General features: G+C 45.8%; 1 protein-coding gene across 6 annotated transcripts in view; it reads left to right on the top strand.

Annotated features, from left to right (window-relative positions):
• The window catches only part of SLC35F2 (solute carrier family 35 member F2), a 101,637-nt gene that overhangs the window by 76,126 nt on the left and 9,354 nt on the right, over window positions 1-16,157 (top strand). For 5 of the 6 annotated variants that reach the window (XM_042959712.1, XM_042959711.1, XM_042959710.1 and 2 more), the window contains 3 exons: window positions 6,525-6,700; window positions 10,465-10,592; window positions 15,038-15,197. In XM_042959712.1, the coding sequence (XP_042815646.1) occupies window positions 6,556-6,700; window positions 10,465-10,592; window positions 15,038-15,197 (433 nt within the window). In that variant the 5' untranslated portion in view covers window positions 6,525-6,555. Of the gene's footprint in view, window positions 1-147; window positions 295-6,524; window positions 6,701-10,464; window positions 10,593-15,037; window positions 15,198-16,157 lie in introns of all 6 variants that reach the window. The other variant, XM_042959713.1, reaches the window with a different exon arrangement.

The following is a 16,157-nucleotide window of genomic DNA, read 5'->3' as shown; positions in this document are numbered from 1 at the left end:
GGATTCTGTGTCTCCCTCTCTCTCTCTGCCCCTCCCCTGCTCATGCTCTGTCTCTCTCTCTCTCAAAAATAAATAAAAATGTTAAAAAAAAAAAAAAAAGATGCCTTTCCATCTAGCCAGTTACTGATCTTACTCTTCCCTTCAAAGGGTGAGGGTGCCTTCAGTTCCTAACCTGAAAAGTAACTGAGTAGACGACATTTCTGCATGAAGTAATAGAATCCTTTGAAGAACCTTCAAGCAAAACAAGTAAAACTGAAGATGCTTCTGCCCTAAGAGCAACAATTCCACTGTGAGGTATTTCTCCAGAGCAAATGATTCCTTTAAACTTCCTGAAACATAGGAGGTCATTCTATTTGTAGGGTACTCTGAGTAGTTCCTATTGGGCCATCCTGAGGAGATTTTTTTTTTTTAATGTTTATTTATTTTTGAGACGGAGGCAGAGTGCGAGTGGGGGAGGGGTAGAGAGAGGGGGAGAGACAGAATCCGAAGCAGGCTCCAGGCTCTGAGCTGTCAGCACAGACATGGGGCTCGAACTCACAGACCGTGAGATCATGACCTGAACCAAAGTCGGACGCTTGACCGACTGAGCCACCCAGGTGTCCCTGAGGAGCCTTTTTTTTTTTAATGTTTATTTCTTTATTTTGAGAGAGAGAGTGAGAGCATATGAACGAGAGTGGGGGAGGAGCAGAGAGAGGGAGAGAGAGAATCCCAAGCAGGCTCCACACTGTCAGCACAGAGCCCAGCACGCAGTGCTCCTTCCCACGACCCTGGAATCATGACCTGAGCCGAGATCAAGAGTCTGATGCATAACCGACTGAGCCCCCCAGGCACCCCGATCCTGAGGAGATTCTGTCTTGGCCCATCAACGAGCCCACTTGCACCAATTTGCTGAATGCCAGGAAAACTGTTAGATATGTACGTCAGGAGGCATATACAGGAATGTTTGTAGAGGCTTTTTTTAAATAAAAATACGTGCGCACGCACACACACACACACAGGTATACAACCTAAATATCAGGAAGGGAACGGATAAAGTGATATGATCATGTAGAAAGGACTGAACCAGAACTAACGTACCAACTTGGATGACGCTCAGACAGTGTTGATCAAAATAGCGGGTTGCAAAAGTATACCTACGTATCATGCTGTCTCTATAAAATTTAAAAACAAGCAAAACAACACTATTTATTGCTTAGGGATATTTACAGAAATATTAAAATATATGTAAATGCATGGAATGATAAATTCCAAGTTCTGGAATAAGAAGTTACCCCAGAGAGCTGACACTGGGGAGAACCCAAGGGGGCTATGTTGATGTTGCCAGTATTTTAGTTTTTAAGCTCCCTGGTAGATCCATAAATACATGTTGGCTCTACAGTATACTTTGTTAACTATCCTATGGAGATTTCCCTATAGAGCGAATGAAAGCTGTGAGAGAGGAGTCCAAGATGAGATAGGCCAGCAAGCCAGGGGTCAGATGGTGGGTGTCTCTGTGGGCCATTTTCAAGTTTGGCTTTCGTCTAAGGGCAAAGGGGATCCACAGAAAGGTGTCAGGACGCGTGGGAGGGATCCCGTCAGGTTAGCAGCTGGAACATTAACTCCTGCTACCCAGTAGGGACTGGATTTGTGGAGAGTGGAGCAGTTAAGAGAAATTTGCCGTGGCCCCAACGGTAGAGAACCTCCTCCTTGAAATGCCGTCTTCTGCTTCCAGAATGTTCTTCCTTCCTTTTTCTCTCCCTCTTCTCTGGCCATGCCCTTTTATCTCCATCTCTAATTCCTCTTCCTCCTCTGGCCCCTTAGTGTTGTTGTTTCCCAGAGTGTTTTTTTTTTTCACCCTGTTTTCATTTTTTAGGGACATGTCTTAGTAATATGACTCATATCCCACCTTCAGTTACCATCTCCATGCTCTTGGTTCTCACATTTATTTCTGCAACCCCATCCTTTTTCCCAGCTCCAAACTGCCTCCTGGATATTTTTCCTTGACTGTCTCATAGTTGAAACAGAGTCCAGCATGTTTGAAATGGAGTTATTCTCCTTTCCACATGTGCCTTTTCCTGCTGTGTTTGGGGTCTTGATTGACTGTACTATGATCTATCCCGTTGTCTGATCTAGAAAACTGGGTCTGATTCCAGACTCCTCTCTCTGTCAACTTCCCTCTGTAACTGGGTTTCACGTTAGGGATGAAGGGTAAGGCTTGGGTGCTCTGTGCTGTGACATGTTTAGGGACCCAAGAATGCTCAATTCCTTCCTTTCTAGTCACTTTACTGCCCTCCTCGTCAGAAGATTTCAGTGACCTCACCACCAGCAAGATACGACGCCGACTTCAGAGCATTATTACATCTAAGGCCCTTCTGGATCTGGCTGCGATTGACTTTTCATCCTCATTTGCTGCCATTTTTCTGTCCCAACACTCTTTGCAGTCAACCCACTTGAATGTGCCATATTGTTTTAGGGCTCGGTGCCTTGGTATATATACCACTCTTTCTGCTTAGAATTGGAATGCATTTTCTGACCATGCTTGTCTGGTGAATTCTTCGAGTCTTTAAAACTAGCCCGTGATAGCCCTGGTCTTGCTGGGCCCTAATTCCTAGTTTACATGCCTGCTTATCTCCGGTAGACTCTGAACCTCTGAGGCACAGAGAGAGCCCACTCACTTTTTACCTTCCTGTCCTGATACACTGCCAAGGCTCTGCTAGTGTGTTTAGGGTCGACTCTCCCAGCAAACCTCCCCTTTCTCTTTCTGCCCTGTACTAGGATTGTTGGAGATGAGTTGCAAATTACTGAAACAAACATTCCACAGGAAAAAAATACATTGTAATTGTAAACTCTTAGAACAGACATTCTATCTTCTGCAGTTTTGGTATTTGCTACCTCACTTAGAGCAACTCTGGGGGGAAGTATTTATATAGAGTGCATTTTAAACAAAAGTTTCAGTGTTCTCAGTCCTGCTTCCTGACCTTTCCAGGAGCTATCTTCGTGATCTGTCTTCAGTTTCTTTTTTGTCAGTCTTCAGGTTTTTACTCGTAGTGCCTTCTGCTCATCTGCCAGACATATTTAAGCTTCCTCAGTCCTTTTAGCAAGATGATGGTGATGATGATGATGATGGTGGTGGTGGTGGTGGTGATGATGATGATAAACCTGTCTCTTCAACATTGCTGCTTATTCTTCAAACTCTTTCCTTATTCCTATTCTCCTTTTCATCATTTAAAAAAACCCAGCTATTTATGCTTGGTACATTTACTTGCTCATGTTCTGTTCACTCTGCCCCCTGGAATCTGACGGTAGGCATTACCACGAGGAAAAGCTTTCTCTCAAAGGTGTAAGCGACTTCCAGCTTGCCAATCCAGCTGTGTGTCTTTGACTATGATGCTGCTGCTTCTCTCTGTAGTTTTTGATACTATGGTATTGATGATCTCTTCCTCTTAAAAATGTTTTCCACTCTTCACTTCTGTGTCATGGTACTCTTTTTTAAAAATTTTGTTTGTTTGTTTTTTATTTAGAGAGGGCACATGAGCAGGGGAGGGGCAGAGAGGGAGAGAGAGAGAGAATCTAAGCAGGCTTTGCAGTGTCCAGACACAGGGCTCGATCCCACGACTGTGAGATGATGACCTGAGCCCAAATCAAGAGTCCGATGCTTAACCCCCTGAGCCACCTCGGGACCCCTCACGGTACTCTTACAATTTCTAGTCTTCCTCTGATCTTGCAGTTCATCTATTTCGGCATATATGATTCTATCTTTATCCACTGACGTGTGTTCAACAAATATTTATCGGGTGACAATGAAGTGCTGGGCACTGGATGTGTAGTGGAGAACAAAACAGATTATGGTCTAACTTTCTGAAGTCCAGAGTTTAAACTTGGTGTTTGTTATCTATTACTGTTTAACAAATTACCACAAACTTAGTGACTTAAAATAAGATACACTTACTGTCACAGTTTTTGTGGATCAGGCATCTGGGCGTGGCTTACCTCTGCCCTGTGTTCCGGGGTCTCTCACGAGCCTGCAGTCACGGTGTCGGCCGGGGCCGGGGACCCCCCTGCAGCCTCCAGCGGGGAGGGGTCCGCTTCCAGGCTCATGTTCATGTTGGCGGGATTCCTTTCATGGCAGACCGGTGGACAGATGGCCTCGGTGCCCCAGCACCCTCAGCTCCTTGCCACGTGGGTCTGTGTATGTGGCACCTCGTTTCATCGGAGCTAGTGAGGAGGAGGGGCAAAAGAGTTGACTTGCAAGGTGGGAGTTGTGACCTCGTGGAATATGTTGGTGGAAATGATATCCCATTACTTTTACTGTGTTCTAACGGTTAGAAGCAAGTCACAGATCCTACCCACGCTCAAGACGAGATTCCATGGGACAAAACTGCCAGGAAGCAGAGACTCACTAGGGGCCTTCTTAAGAGTCCCCCTGTCACAAACCTGTTACTGTTTTTCCCTCGGATGGTACGGCCATCTCCATGTCTACTGCTTTTCCAGGGAACTCAGTCCCCTTCCCTTGCCCACACCTGCTTCTCATCCTGTATTCCCTGACCTGGTCAGCCGCCTTGTATGTGTCCAGTCATCTACTCTGGAAAGGAAACCCCGAGATCATTTTCAGTGCTTCCTCTGGAGGTTTAATGGGCCCCTGGGTTCTGTACGTTCTCCCCCTGGGGCGCCTTTCATGTCATTCTGTACTTTCCATCGACACTGACCTGGCTTTAGTTGGTTGTTACGATGCCTCTTTTTTTTTAAATACCAAAAGGCAGAGACCTGGTCTTATTCTGTGGATCCAAAGTGCCAGCCTCGAGAGCAGTGATTCCGAGTCTTGGCTGCACCCTGGAATCACTCAGGGAGCTTGGAATGTCACTGGTGCCTGGGACCCACCGTCAGACGTGATGGCAGAGTGGGTCCCAGGTGCAGCTGGACGTTGGCATTTTAAAAATCTCTGTGGGGTGGGAGGCGCCTGGGTGGCTCAGTCAGTTAAGCCTCCGACTTCAGCCCAGGTCATGATCTCAGTTCATGAGTTTCGAGCCCCGCGTCAGGCTCTGTGCTGACAGCTTCAGATTCTGTCACTCCCTCTCTCTCTCTGCCCCTCCCCAGCTCATGCTCGCACCCTGTGTCTGTCAAAAATAAATAATAAAACTTAAAAAGAAAAAAAAAAATCTCTGTGGGGGGCTCCTGAGTGGCTCAGTTGGTTGGGCGACTGACTTCGGCTCAGGTCATGATCTCGCGGTTCGTGAGTTCGAGCCCCGCATCGGGCTCCATGCTGACAGCTCGGAGCCTGGAGCCTGCTTCGGATTCTGTGTCTCCCTCTCTCTCAGCCCCTTCCATGCTTGCTCTCTGTCTCTCAAAAATAATAAACGTTGAAAAAAAATTTTTAAAAATCTCTGTGATTCAAGCGTGCAGGCAACAGTGAAAGCCTTAGTTGAAGAAATCAAGTCTCTGGGAGAATGAAAGGAGGAAAAAATGGTAAACATTTAATGAATAGGAAGAATTTAAAACTGGAGTTAAAGTTGCATTAAAAAAATCACACACCCTTCAGGTAGAATGTGACACAGCAAAGTAATCAAAATGATCTCTAAAATGATCAGTGAAGGGGTGCCTGGGCGGCTCAGCAGGTTAAGTATCCGACTTCAGCTCAGGTTATCATCTCACAGTTCACAAGTTCGAGCCCCACGTCAGGCTCTGTGCTGACAGTTCCGAGCCTGGAGCCTGCTTCGGATGCTGTGTGTGTGTCTCTCTCTGCCCCTCTCCTGTTTGTGCTTTGTTTCTCTCTAAAAAACAAGCAAACAAAAAACATTAAAATGATCAGTGAAGTTTGGGAATATGTACCTTTGTGGGAATGAGAAATGTGGGAAATCAGAAATGTCAAACAGTGAAAGATGTAGTTTGTTAAAATACAACGCTTTATTATTAAAAAAAAAATTTTTTTTTTAAATTTTTTTTTTTTCAACGTTTTTTATTTATTTTTGGGACAGAGAGAGACAGAGCATGAACGGGGGAGGGGCAGAGAGAGAGGGAGACACAGAATTGGAAGCAGGCTCCAGGCTCTGAGCCATCAGCCCAGAGCCTGATGCGGGGCTCGAACTCACGGACTGCGAGATCGTGACCTGGCTGAAGTCGGACGCTTAACCGACTGCGCCACCCAGGCGCCCCAAAAAAAAAATTTTTTTTAATGTTTATTTATTTTTGAGAGAGAGAGAAAGAGCACAAGCAGGAGAGGGGTGGAGAGAGCGAGGGAGACACAGAATCCAAAACAGGCTCCAGGCTCTGAGCCGTCAGCACAGAGCCTGATACGGGGCTCGAACCCACGGACCGTGAGATCATGACCTGAGCTGAAGTCAGGTGCTCAACCGACTGAGCCACCCAGGCGCCCCTAAAATACAACACTTTGGTTTTTGTGTTCATGAAGTAAGCAAAAAAGTGAAATAAAGAGCCACCTGGAATAATTCACATTTTTCTTTGTGTTTAGTATGTGTGTGTGTGCGGGTACGTGCACATAAGGTGTAATTTACTTGCAAGTTACTCTGAGTTTCTCCTTTATTTTCCAGGAACGTCTTGAAGACAGTTGCATTGGGTCAGATGTTGTCCTTGTGTATATGCGGGACGGCCATTACCAGCCAGTACCTGGCAGAAATATACAGAGTCAACACGCCCATGCTTCAGAGCTTTATCAACTATTGCCTGCTGCTTCTGTTTTATACGGTGATGCTGGCATTCCAGTCAGGTCGGTACAACGTGAGAGTGGCCTTTGCAGCCAGTTATCTTTATAAAAATGTTGGGCTTCTAATTACTTAAGAAATAAAATGCGAGGTAAAACCAAGAACAGGAAACTATTTTTCATCCAAGTTATTAGAAAAGGAGGGCACCTCTGAATGGTATGCAAATAGCAATTGGAGATTTATGTATAACTGTGAAATTGTTAAGAACAGGGAGCACCAGACGGTACCAGTAGAAGTTGTCAAGGAATTTGAAAAAGTGCTGGGACATCTGACTGGCTCAGTTGGTAAAGCATGGGACTCTTGATCTCGGGGTTGTGAGTTTGAGCCTCACGTTGGAGGTAGAGATTACTTAAAAAAAAAAATGAATAAAATTGAAAAAGTGGAAGCTCCATTGAGAGTCAGGTTTTATTTTTTCCCCTGTGGTTGATACATTTAAGAGACAATATTAAAAACCCTTAAAAAGAGCCTCACTCTCCAAAATACACATTTCCAGCCAAGTGGAGAATGTTAGAGGGAGCACGGGTTGTGTGTAGATCAAGTCTATGTTGTGAGAAAGACAAAGGAATTGGCAAGGAGTTAACATCTTTTTTTGTTTTAATGTTTGTTTATTTTGGGAGAGAGAGAGTAGAGCAGGGGAGGGGCAGAGAGAGGGAGAGAGAGAGAATCCCCTGCTGACAGACAGCCTGATGTAGGGCTTGATCTCATGAGCCATGAGATCATGACCTGAGCCAAAATCAGGAGTCAGGCACTTAACCTCCTGAGCCACTCAGGTGCCCGCCCCCCTTTTTAAAAAATATTTATTTTTTAATAATATTAAAAAAGAGACAGCACAAGTGGGGAGGGGCAGAGAGAGAGGGAGAGGGAGAGAAGGAATTAACATCCTTATTACTGGCTGGTTAAGTTGTTTTATTTTATTTTTTTTATTTTTATTTTTATTTAAAAAAAAATTTTTTTTTCAACGTTTTTTATTTATTTTTGGGACAGAGAGAGACAGAGCATGAACGGGGGGAGGGGCAGAGAGAGAGGGAGACACAGAATTGGAAACAGGCTCCAGGCCCCGAGCCATCAGCCCAGAGCCTGACGCGGGGCTCGAACTCACAGACCACGAGATCGTGACCTGGCTGAAGTCGGACGCTTAACCGACTACGCCACCCAGGTGCCCCTAATGTTTATTTTTGAGAGAGAGATAAAGTGCAAGGGGGAGGAGTAGCGAGAGGGAGACACAGAATCCAAAGCAGGCTCTGAGCTGTCAGCACAGAGCCCAGTGCAGGGCTCGAATCCATGAACCACGAGATCATGACCTGAGCTGAAGTCGGACGCTTAACCAACTGAACCACCCAGGTGCCCTTGGTTAAGTTGTTTTAGAATCGTTATAGATTTATGATTTCTAGCTGCTGTGCAAAAAATGGGAAAGGTTCCGACTGACCTCTTGTGCCGGATATCATTTGAATTGTTTACCTCATTTTGTTACATTTTATGTCACTCAGTCCTCCCAAGGAAGCAAAGTGAGTATTACCGTTATCTCTACTTTGCAGATGAGGAAACAGTCACACAGCCCACCAGAGCTGGTTGTGAGTCATACAGGTAGCGACTGGTGGAGCCAGATTCCGAGCCAGGCAGCCTACCCATGAGCCCATGCTGTGCACGAGGGGCTGTTAGTGGTAACAGACGTCCTTCTGTCCTTCCCGTAAGAGGAGAGCGTGAGGGGTGTCTGGGTGGCTCAGTTGGTTAAGCGTCTTAGTCATGATCGGCTCGGGTCACGATCTCTCAGTTTTGTGGGTTCGAGCCCTGCATCATGCTCTGTGCTGACAGTGTGGAGCCTGCTTGGGATTCTCTCTCTCTCCCTCTCTCTATGCCCTTCCCGACTTGTGCTGTGTCTGTCTCTCTGAAAATAAATAAGTAAACCTAAAAAACAAAAAGAGATTGAATCCAGGAATGTGAAAACGAGGGGTAACCCAGACTGACCAAGAGGGGGCTGTCCTTCCGTCTTTGGCATTTGAAGCCACATCGTGAAATCGCTGGTGTTTGCTAATCCTCTTGTAATATGAACCTTAATAGGTCAGTGGTATTCCTGTGTTGGGATAAGTGACTTATTTTTGAAAGAAAATGGAAGCCAGTGTGTGTGTGGGGGGGAAACATTTTAAGGGGAAAGCACCAGATTTGGCAAGAATGTTAGGAGTTAGAAACACAATTGGACACATGGTTACTAGCCCCGGACTCCGCTCCTCTGTGAGCTGTTCTGAACTCTTGAAGGAAGTTAGCATGATTCATAAATATGTCAGTAAGTTCCCCAAGGGGTGATGGCAGGGACCTTCCAAGCCATGTCGTGTTGAGTGGGACTGACTGTTTGATTTCCGGATGTTCCTGCGAATTGGACTTCGGTGATAATTCTTTGGTTATGATTCTCACTTATAGATTATCTTATCGTAAAGCCTTCTCCTGTATGTGCTAACTATGTATCTCCTGCCTGCTAGATTCTCCAAAGAAGTGAATTGCAGTTAACTTAAATAAGTAGAATTTGGGCAATAAAAGGTGTTTCTTCAATGATGTAAGTCTTTTTTCCAGACTTATCACTGACTTAATTTTCTCTTGAGAGCACATCTCTTCCAAAAGAATGACCAAGTGCAGAGATTAAGTGACCAAATGGATTTATAAGAAAACATCTCATTTCTAGGATAATCTGTAGCTTATCAGCAATGGCAGCATCCAAGCCCATATCTGGATGTTATATTTATGTGACAGTAGGAAAGGAAATTTAACCACTTTTCTCCTACTTACTCTCTCTCTGGTGTTTTCTTTGAACACTTGTCTATGATGACACCTTAGGCTGGGTCTCCTAACAGAAAAAAATCTAACTGCCTCTGCTGAGTTACTGTAGGCATTTAGGTTATGAATAATGGAAATTAGGAAGCACCACATTCGTAATACATAATGAACATTTGCTTCGACTCTTTAATATCTACATTGAACACGCATAGTAATATTTTCTTTTCTTTTCTTTTTCTTTTTTTTTTAATTTTTTTTTTTTTAACATTTATTTTCGAGACAGAGAGAGACAGAGCATGAACAGGGGAGGGTCAGAGAGAGGGAGACACAGAATCCGAAACAGGCTCCAGGCTCTGAGCTGTCAGCACAGAGCCCGACGTGGGGCTCGAACTCATGGACCGCGAGATCACGACCTGAGCCGAAGTCGGCCGCCCAACCGACTGAGCCACCCAGGCGCCCCTTTTCTTTTCTTTTTCTAATGTTTATTCATTTCTGAGAGAGAGAAAGAGAGGGAGCACAAGCCGGGGAGGAGCAGAGACAGAGAGAGGGAGACACAGAATCTGAAGCAGGCTCCGGGCCCTGAGCTGTCAGCACAGAACCCGACATGGGGCTCGAACTCATGAACCATGAAATCATGATCTGAGCCGAAGTTGGAAGCTTAATTGACTGAGCCATCCAGGCGGCCCTCTTTTCTTTCTTTAAAAAAGTATTATTTATTTATTTTGAGAGACCGAGAGAAACAGAGCACACACACAGGGGAGGGGCAGAGAGAGAGAGGGAGACTGAGACTCCCAAGCAGACTCCACACTGTCAGTGCAGACGGGAGACTGAGACCCCTAGCAGGGGTCAGTGCAGACTCCACTGTGGGGCTCGAACTCGTGAACCACGAGATCATGACCTGAGCCGAAGTCAAGAGCCGGACGCTTGACCGACTTAGCCACCCAGGCATCCCCATGGTATCGCTTTCAAGCAACATGTGCCAACCCAGATTTCTTTCCACCAGGTAGTGATAACCTTCTGCACATCTTGAAGAGAAAATGGTGGAAGTATGTCCTGCTTGGACTAGCGGACGTGGAAGCCAATTACCTGATTGTCAGAGCGTACCAGTATACGACTCTAACCAGTGTCCAGGTAAGAGGCAGTCTCTGACCGGTTTGGAGTTTTCAGTTCAAGGAAAGAAGCTGAAGCCATGTTTGCTAGGCCAACTTTATCGAAAACCTGTTCCCTTGCAGGAAATCTAAACACGGGTGGATGCTATCTGTTTTTCAGGGGAGCATATGTGCTAGTGAGTAAGATCTCCTGGAATCAGTGAAAACGTATACAAGTTAATCAGTTCCCAACCTGCCAGTGCTGCTCCCCAGTAGAACAGTTGATACTGAAGGAAGCAGAAATATTTAGTTGGCAATTGATGCTGTGATGTTGACAAGAGTTGTTTTAAGTTTGTTTGAACACGGCCCATAAAGTGAGTATACTTTTGTGTGCCACAGAAAACTGGTTTGCTAGTAAAGTAGATATTCAAGACAAAGGGGCCATTGGACTTGTTGGAAGGAACCTCGTAGACACATGGGGTAGAGACTCAGCGTCCTGCGTGGCCAAAGGCAAAAGCGAGCTCCTTATTCCTTTTTTAGGTTGACTCTTGATGGATTGAAAGAAGTGTGTTCCTGCAGAGCAGTACTTTTTCACTTGGTGGGGTTGAGGAAGACTGATTCAGTTGTCTTAATGTTAGCAGACTTACAGGCTGCGTGATGGCACCGACTCACTAGTGGGAACAACAACACAGTTTATAAAGGGAGACTCCGGGGTCAGGTTTACGCTTCACAGTTTAATAGGTTTGTAACTTTTTTTTTGAGAGAGAGAGAGAGAGAGAGTGCATGCAAGTGGGGGAAGGGCAGAGGTATATATATATATAGAGAGAGAGAGAGAGGGAGAAAGAGGGAGAGAGTCAGTCCCAAGTGGCTTCCATGCCCATTGCAGAACCTGATGTGGGGCTTGATGCCATGACTGTGAAATCACGACCTGAGCCAGATGCTCAACTGACTTAGTCATCCAGGTGCCCCTAGATTTATAACTTTCTGATGCATCAGTTTTCTCACTATTTAAAATACAGAGATTTTTTTTTTAAATGTTTATTTTTGAGAGAGAGAGACACACACACAGAGCGTGAGTGGGAGAGTGGCAGAGAGAGGGAGACACAGAATGCGAAGCAGCCTCCAGGTTCTGAGCTGTCAGCGCAGAGCCCGACGTGGGGCTCGAACCCACCAACTGTGAGATCATGACCTGAGTCCAAGTCGGAAGCTTAGCTGACTGAGCCACCCAGGTGCCCCTAAAATACAGAGATGTGTTTATTTCGTCTTCACATTTTAGGACCATGGAAAAAATTGAACTGAAATTGGACTTATTTCACTTGGAAGACAAAAGGATTGGTGAAAATTTGGTATTTTTCCCATGTGAATATACATTAATTTTTTTTTTTTTAACGTTTGTTTTTGAGACAGAGAGAGACAGAGCATGAACGGGGGAGGGACACGAGAGAGAGGGAGACACAGAATCGGAAGCAGGCTCCAGGCTCTGAGCCATCAGCCCAGAGCCCAATGCGGGGCTCGAACTCACAGACCGTGATATCGTGACCTGAGCTGAAGTCGGAGGCTTAACCGACTGAGCCACCCAGGCGCCCCAAATGCTGAATGCATCTTATTAAGTGTTTTCTGTTCTGTAACATTGTACTAATTGTGCTAAGGATTGTCTTCAGCAGACTTTTTGGCTTTTGACTGGCTTGGGGAAATATGGGTTAAGACGGATACCACAGGAGGCACGTAAAAAACCCAGGATTTCATAACAATTAAGACCAGGAGTTACTGAAAGAATGAAATTCATCATGAATAGGATTATGTGTGCTTTCAGCTATGGGTAATGAGGGTATGAGAGTGTGGAAGATGGCATTTTTCTAGTCACGTTTATCCTTATAATTTCAGGCACAATTTAATTACTTGATTAGAGCTCCCAGAAACTTTGATCTCTTGACGACTGACGATGACAAGTTTTGAAATGGTACAAGGTCTAAACACAGCTAAGTGGAACTCTTACAGTTGGGTCTTTTTGACTGAAGTTCATGTCCTTTACCACTGAAAAGAATTTCTTTCACTTCTAGCCTCTTAGGAAAATGTAAGCATTTGGTTGTCAAAAGGTGTTTGCTTTTCGGTGCTCGCAAGGAGTACAGTACGAGAAGGGCATGTGACCGCTACAGCTCCCAGCTCCGCGGAGGGTGCGTGTCGCTGGGATCCTTCCAGCCAAGTCTCTGCTTGAGTAAATCTGTGGCCTGGGTGAAAGGGAGTTTGGGCCACATGGTCTCTGAACCTCCTCCCTAAGGATTCCTTCAAAGATTCTGTAATTACGGGGGTGCCTGGGTGGCTCTGTCAGTTAAGTGTCTGACTTTGGCTCAGGTCATGATCTCCCAGTTCGTGAACTCGAGCCCCACCACAAGCTCTGTACTGACAGCTGGGAGCCTGGAGCCTGCTTCAGATTCTGTGTCTCCCTCTCTCTCTGCCCTCCCCTGCTTGTGCTCTGTCTCTCTCTCTCTCTCAAAAATAAACATTAAAAAAAATTTAAAAAGATTCTGTAATTATGACCAGTAATGTAGTAATTACCAGTAATGTAATATGGTGCTCACGACGTGGCCATTGACACCCCATGGGCTAGTTTGGTACTCGTGCTTCCTCTCACTTTACAGCCACCTCTGCTGGTTCCCCACCCTCAGCCAGCTTCTCCTGCATTGTGCAGCTCTATTCTTTCTAGAACACAGTGCTTTTTGAAGCCCCCATCCTCCATTCTCTAAGGTCTGATTCAATCTCATGTTCTCCTCTGTGCTCCATCTTTAATAAGGTATTTCTAATAAAATCTAACTCATTTTTGTACCTCTGCTTCCCCCAGCGTCTTACTTATAGTGCCTTGTCTACTGTGGCTGTCCAATAATTTTTAAAGATTAAATTAAATAGGGAGGCTCTTGGGACTGAAAGTAGCAAAGAGAAGATTTCCATCACCAAGAGTACATTGTGAAAAGGAGAATCGATGTAGTTAGAAGCCCATATGTGCTAGGTATCAGATGAGAAGTCATGGGACGTTATGGTAAGAAGGGACCCGTGAGATCATCTGGGTCTGCTCTCTTCCTCTCATATTTTGACGCAGAGGGGGACCGGCTGGGGAGCACGCGGCTGGTCAGTGGCTGCACCCCATGGGCAGCTCCCTTATATGGCCGCCAAAAATTGTTAAAAAATAGAGCCAATATAAGTTTGATTTGAAGACACGATTTCAGGATAGGGAGTTTCCTGTGAGAGTTTTTGAGAGTGACCTTTTATACTTTTTTGTTGAAGGAATTCTAGTGTAGACTTTGTTAAGTCATCATGGCTGGATTCTGCTGGTGTCTTCTGGGACGGGCTATTACCATGTGCATCGCTTAATGATTTGTTGTTCCGGCAGGCTCAGTAAAGCACTTAGGGGATTAGCGTTCTGCAGCTGGAATAAATAACAAGGCGCAGTGCCCATTCCCATGTCGGCGCGTCCGCCTCCAGTAACGACATTGCAGTGAAAGGCAATCACTAAACAGCGGTGGACAGCATGAAACAGGCTGCTGGAGATTTAGGGGCCTGCCTTGTCCCAAACCAGAGAGCTACAGAGCGAATCAGCGACAAGGTTAAAAACAAAACAAAACAAAAAACAGAGTGAGCAATAAAACAGTTTCAGGAGTATTATTAGTGTATGGCATGTATTTTATCCTTGAATGCACTCTGCAAAATCTGTGACCTCGAGAATCGAGTGAATAAAATGCCCCATTTTTTCTTTATCTTGCCACCGATTTTGGATTTGCTGGGATCTTGCCACTGTTCACTCCCCTGCCTTTCCGCCCGGCAGTATCAGAGGCGTGGCAAGTGTTTAGGAGTAGACGATGGAGATGAGCCAGAGGATTTGCCGGGAGCAGGTGTTGTCCCACGCGGTGGGGCCGCACACTTGCTCAGGGCGCTGGTGTCTCGGGGCCTTCTGACAGTCCCTGCTACTTCTCTGCAGCTCTTGGCCCAAAGGCACTGAAGTATCTGGTTGTGTGATGACTTATTCCACCTGCGAGGGCCGTGTCTCACACCTTCGTCTCCAGCTTCTCTTGTAGCGTCTCCCACCTGGGAGGGGCGAAAGTATTTGTTGACTGGGGTTGAGGGTGCACGAGGGCCCGCAGCTCTGCCTCCTGGACTTACGGGTAAACACAGGCAGGAGTGTCGAGGTAGCACCGGCTGCTGGGAGGAATTCCTGGGGGCAGCAACCAGTTCTCCCGCTTCTGACTGTGGGATTTGGGGCAGCTCACGTGACCTCTCTGCGCCTTGGTTTTCCTGCTCTGTGAAATGGGAAATGCATTTTCAGTCTCCTAGAATCGTGAAGGTTAGATGAGCTAACCTGGGTACTGGGGAGTCCAGGCAATGGGGTAAATCCTTGAAATGCACACGAAATGTACACAACTGGTAGTAGTTAGGTGCTGACTCCATCGTTTAGCTGAGGAGAGATGGTTTGAGTTGTTTGTTTTTCCTTCCATGCAGCTTTTGGACTGCTTTGGGATTCCTGTGTTGATGGCGCTCTCGTGGTTTGTTCTTTATGCAAGATACAGAGTGATCCACTTGATTGCTGTAGCTGTCTGTCTGCTGGGCGTGGGGACGATGGTCGGTGCCGACATACTCGCAGGGAGAGAAGACAATTCAGGTGAGGCTGTGCTACTTTGTTTCTGGTTCTGTCCCAGAAAAAAATTTTGATTGTATTTTTGCTTTTTTTTAAAAAAAATTTTAATTTATTTATTTTGAGAGAGAGAATGGGAGTAGGGGGCAGGGGCAGAGGGAGAGGAGAGAGAAACCCACGCAGGCCCCATGCTCCGTGAGGAGCCCAACGCGGGGCTCGATCCCACAGCCCTGGGATCATGACCTGAGCCAAAACCAAGAGCCGGACTCTAAACTGAGCCACCCAGGCGCCTCGTGTTTTTGCTTTTATATTGCAAAGATATATGGTAAAAGACGGAAAACGTGTCTTGGTTATAAACTGTCTTTTAAGTTTTTTATTTTGAGATCTATTTGCTTCTGCTGTTGTAACCACTTCCACAAAGCAGCTTTTTTTTTTTTTAATGTTTATTTATTTTTGAGAGAGAGAGAGAGCGAGCGAGTCAGCACGAGCAGGGTAGGGACAGAGAGAGGGGGAGACACAGAATCTGAAGCAGGCTCCAGGCTCTGAGCTGTCAGCACAGAGCCTGACGTGGGGCTCGAACCCATAAACTTGAGATCATGACCTGAGCCAAGTCGGACACTTAACCGACTGAGCCACCCAGGTGCCCCTGCAAAGCAGTTTTTTATGTTCTTACCTGTGCACGGTGCTCGTGCCTTTTTGTCACAATAAATAGTTTTGTTTCGTCTCATGAGAGAGACAGTTGTTGATATATTTACAATTACTCTTTGGGCCCATACATTGAGATTAGTTTACTGGAAAAGCTACTGTAGATTGTTGGGTTTTTTTATCAAAAGGAAGTTTCATGTCCACTGGATGACTGACCTGTTTTTCAGTGGCTCCATGGATGAGAACATGTGGACGTGGACATGCTTTGGGCCAAAGTTCAGGCAATTGATGGTATAAAATCTAAATACGGTGTCGAATTCACCCAACCTCCGAGTGACTTTA

Source organism: Panthera tigris, chromosome D1, assembly GCF_018350195.1.
Source record: "Panthera tigris isolate Pti1 chromosome D1, P.tigris_Pti1_mat1.1, whole genome shotgun sequence".
NCBI classification, from domain to species: domain Eukaryota; kingdom Metazoa; phylum Chordata; class Mammalia; order Carnivora; family Felidae; genus Panthera; species Panthera tigris.
Note: the sequence above shows the minus strand (reverse complement) of the source record. Positions and strands in the feature narration are given on the sequence as shown.